Source organism: Corylus avellana, chromosome 7 (assembly GCF_965113065.1).
Source record: "Corylus avellana chromosome 7, dhCorAvel1.hap1.2, whole genome shotgun sequence".
In the NCBI taxonomy this organism is placed as follows: domain Eukaryota; kingdom Viridiplantae; phylum Streptophyta; class Magnoliopsida; order Fagales; family Betulaceae; genus Corylus; species Corylus avellana.
In genome coordinates this window covers 10,832,821-10,836,402 of record NC_142496.1, presented here as the reverse complement: position 1 = coordinate 10,836,402, position 3,582 = coordinate 10,832,821, and the positions used below count along the sequence as shown (strand labels likewise).

Genomic DNA, 3,582 nt, shown 5'->3' with positions numbered 1-3,582 from the left:
TTAAATAAAATTTCTTTCAACTTTGTCCTTACAATTAAAAAAAGCATGTGCTTCTCACATGTAAAGAACATATGTCATTTTTATAGAATAGGTTCCTCCAACCTAGCTTGGTGGAAAACTTTGTCCAATTAAGTTTTGTTGCATTATTTATAGATCTCTAAATGACGTTTTTTTGAGTAATTTGGTAGTGCAAATACTTGGTTCTTGGATGAAGTAGAATTGTAAGAAAATGTTTTAGTTAGGCTCAATATCAGTTCTTAGTATAAATAGTCTTTGTTATTCGATACTCTTTACCTTTGAACATTTCCATTTGTCTTTCCCAATTAGCTTAGTTTTCAGATTTTTTTTCTTCTCATTTTAGCTTGGTGTTTCTCTTGTATAATTCCTACATGTCTGAGTTACGCTTTCACTTTTTAATGATATTTTGATTTCTTATAAAAAAACAAAAACAGGTCTTAGTAAGTGTCATGTCCTGCTATGCCCTTGGGATGTGTCAGTTAGCCTAAATTCTTTTCTAACCGTGACAATATCATTCACTAGGTGAAGATCAGAGAGGAAAGCATGACAGAAACCATTGTGACCCTTGTCATCAATGAGTTGGTTCAGTTGATCGCTCATGAATCAAAATTGCTAAGAGGTGTCCACCGAGATGTTGTGGACATTAGAGATGAACTTGAGAGCATCCAGTGTTTCCTCAAAGATGAAGATAAAGGAGACCTCCAAGATAGCGTAAAAATAAGGGTGAAACAAGTGAGAGAAGTAGCCTATCATATAGAAGATGTAATAGATGAATATGTTCTTCACATGGCACAACATCATCATCAGCAAAGTCTTATTGGTTTCCTCTATAAAATTGGCCACATATTCAAAAAACTAAAACCATGTCATGACATAGCTACCAAGATTCACAATATTAAAATATCAGTCCATGAAATCAAAGAAAGAAGTGAAAGATATGGTTTTCGTTTCGTAGAGCATGGATCAAGTAGCCGTGAATCCAATGTTACATGGCATGACCCTAGAGTGGGGTCACTTTTCATTGAGGAAGATGAAGTTGTGGGGATTGAGTCTACGAGGGATGAACTCATAAGCTGGTTGGTGGGGGAAGCATCTAAACGCTCTGTGATGTCAGTGGTAGGCATGGGCGGAATTGGCAAAACAACTCTTGCTAAGAAAGTATACGAGAATGAATCAGTGAAAGGACATTTTGACTATCGTGTTTGGATCACTGTGTCTCAATCATACAATGTGCAGAAGATACTCATGTCCATGATAGAGAAAACCTACCACAAAAATACAATAGCTCCAAGGCAAATAGACATAATAGACGAGATCACACTAATTAGCCAGCTGAGGAAATGTTTACAACAAAAGAGGTATGTTGTGGTTTTTGATGATGTCTGGAAGACAGAGGTTTGGGAAATTGTGAAACATGCCTTACCATGCAATGACAGAGGAAGCAGGATTATTATCACGACACGCAGTGATCTCATTGGTCTATCTTGTAAAGAATCTTTATCCGATCAGGTCCACAAGCTACAACCTCTGTCTCAGGACAAGGCTTGGGAATTGTTTTGTAGAAAGGCGTTCCATTCCGAGTTTCAAAGGTGTTGTCCCAAAGAGTTGGTGAAACTATCGATGGACATTGTCAAAAAATGTGAAGGCCTGCCACTTCCAATTGTTGCCATAGGTGGTCTTCTCTCAACAAAGGAAAAGGTGCCATTTGAATGGAAAAGGTTGCATGACAGCCTCAGTTCTGAGCTAGAATGTAATCCCCACCTTACAAGTATTACAAAAATTCTCTCTCTTAGTTATCATGATCTTCCGTGCTACCTAAAGCCTTGCTACTTGTACTTCGGCATTTTTCCAAAGAACTACTCAATAACGGGTGAAAGATTACTTTGGCTATGGGTAGCTGAGGGCTTTATAAAAGAAAAAAAGGGAACACCATTGGAAGAGGTAGCAAAAGAATACTTAATGGAGCTCATCCAAAGAAACTTGGTTCAAGTTTCATTTGGGGAACTTGATCATGAGATATTCAAAAAATACAGAATTCATGATCTGCTGCATGAAACCATATTATCGAAGGCTAGAGAGTTGAATTTCTCTCAAGTTCTGGAAGCACTCGACACCACTTTCCATGGAAAAAGTCGTTGCCTATCAATCCACAATGCCAGAGAAGATGTTTTTGAGACAAGTGATTACTCTCGGGTTCGTTCTGTTTTTCTCTTCAACATTAATGAAATGACGAGGTCTTTCATTGCTAAATTGTTTAAAAAGTTCAAGCTTTTGAAAGTGTTAGATTTTGAAGATGCTCCTATTGATTATCTTCCTCAAGAAGTGGGCAACTTATTCCATTTGAAGTTCTTAAGTTTGTGTAGAACAAAAGTGAAGATACTTCCAAAGTCAGTGGGTAGGCTACAAAACCTACAGACACTAAATGTCGCGGAAACCGCAGTGCATGAGCTACCAATTGAGATATTCAGGCTTGATAAGCTAAGACATATTTTGGCTCATTCTCATGACTTTGAAATTAAAAGTACCTTTCATTCAGCACGAGGAGTAAAAGTACATGAAAGGGTTGGATGTTTAAAGGACTTGCAGACACTAACAATGATTGATGCAAATCATCATGGGGTTGTTTTATTTGAAGAGCTCAATAAGTTGAGTCAGTTGAAGATGTTATCTATTTCAAATATGACTGCAGAACGTGGGAGGGCTCTTTGTACCTCCATTCAATGTATGGTACACCTTAGATTTTTGGCTGTTGGCTCAATTAAGGAAGATGAGATTATAGACTTACAATCAATTTCATCTCCACCTCCATTTCTAGAGCATATCTCTCTATGGGGTCGATTGGAGAAGTTGCCCAACTGGATTTCAGAGCTTCAGAATCTGGTTACACTAATCATACGTTTCTCATCGTTAGAGGTAGATCCACTACCATGTGTCCAGGCTTTGCCTAAGCTAACTACTCTTTGCCTTAATCATTTGTATAATGGAGAGCAGTTGCATTTTGAGGAAGGCGGTTTTCGAAAACTGAAGAGGCTCACACTCAGAGAGTTGAAAACATTAAAGATGGTGGAAATAGACAGAGGATCATTGCCCAGTCTTGAGCAACTAGATATTGGGCCATGCCCGCGAATGGAAGAGGTACCCGCTGGAATCCATGACCTAAAAAGTCTAAAGATTCTTGACTTCTATGAAATGCATAAGGAATTTGTGCTACGTATGCAGCCAGATGGAGGCGACGATTATTGGAAAGTTAAGAAGGTAACTACTATCCGTCTCATGTATAGGATTAAAGGAGAACGATATCAAATATACCAACTCGGTGACTCAAACTTATTGGAGCGTCTGCAAAGGTAAGTCTTGGAGAATCAAACTGTGATGTAGTTGAGTAATAAACAAGGTATGCGCCTCTAGGCCATAGGATTTCCATGTCTTTTTTTTTAAAGTTATGTTATATGTAATGATAAATTCTTTACATTATGTGGCTGTATAAGACATACTTGCATTGGCTGGTGAGGTCCAACCTAGGCTACAGTTTGAAATGTTACCACAACCTTTTACACTTCAAAT

At 38.0% G+C, this 3,582-nt stretch overlaps 1 protein-coding gene across 1 annotated transcript; it reads left to right on the top strand.

Annotated features, from left to right (window-relative positions):
- The first annotated feature begins 561 nt into the window (after positions 1-561).
- On the top strand, positions 562-3,369 carry LOC132185263 (disease resistance protein RPM1). The gene has a single exon (XM_088518683.1). The coding sequence runs from the start codon at positions 562-564 to the stop codon at positions 3,367-3,369; it is 2,808 nt and encodes a 935-aa protein (XP_088374809.1).
- Positions 3,370-3,582: the final 213 nt, after the last annotated feature.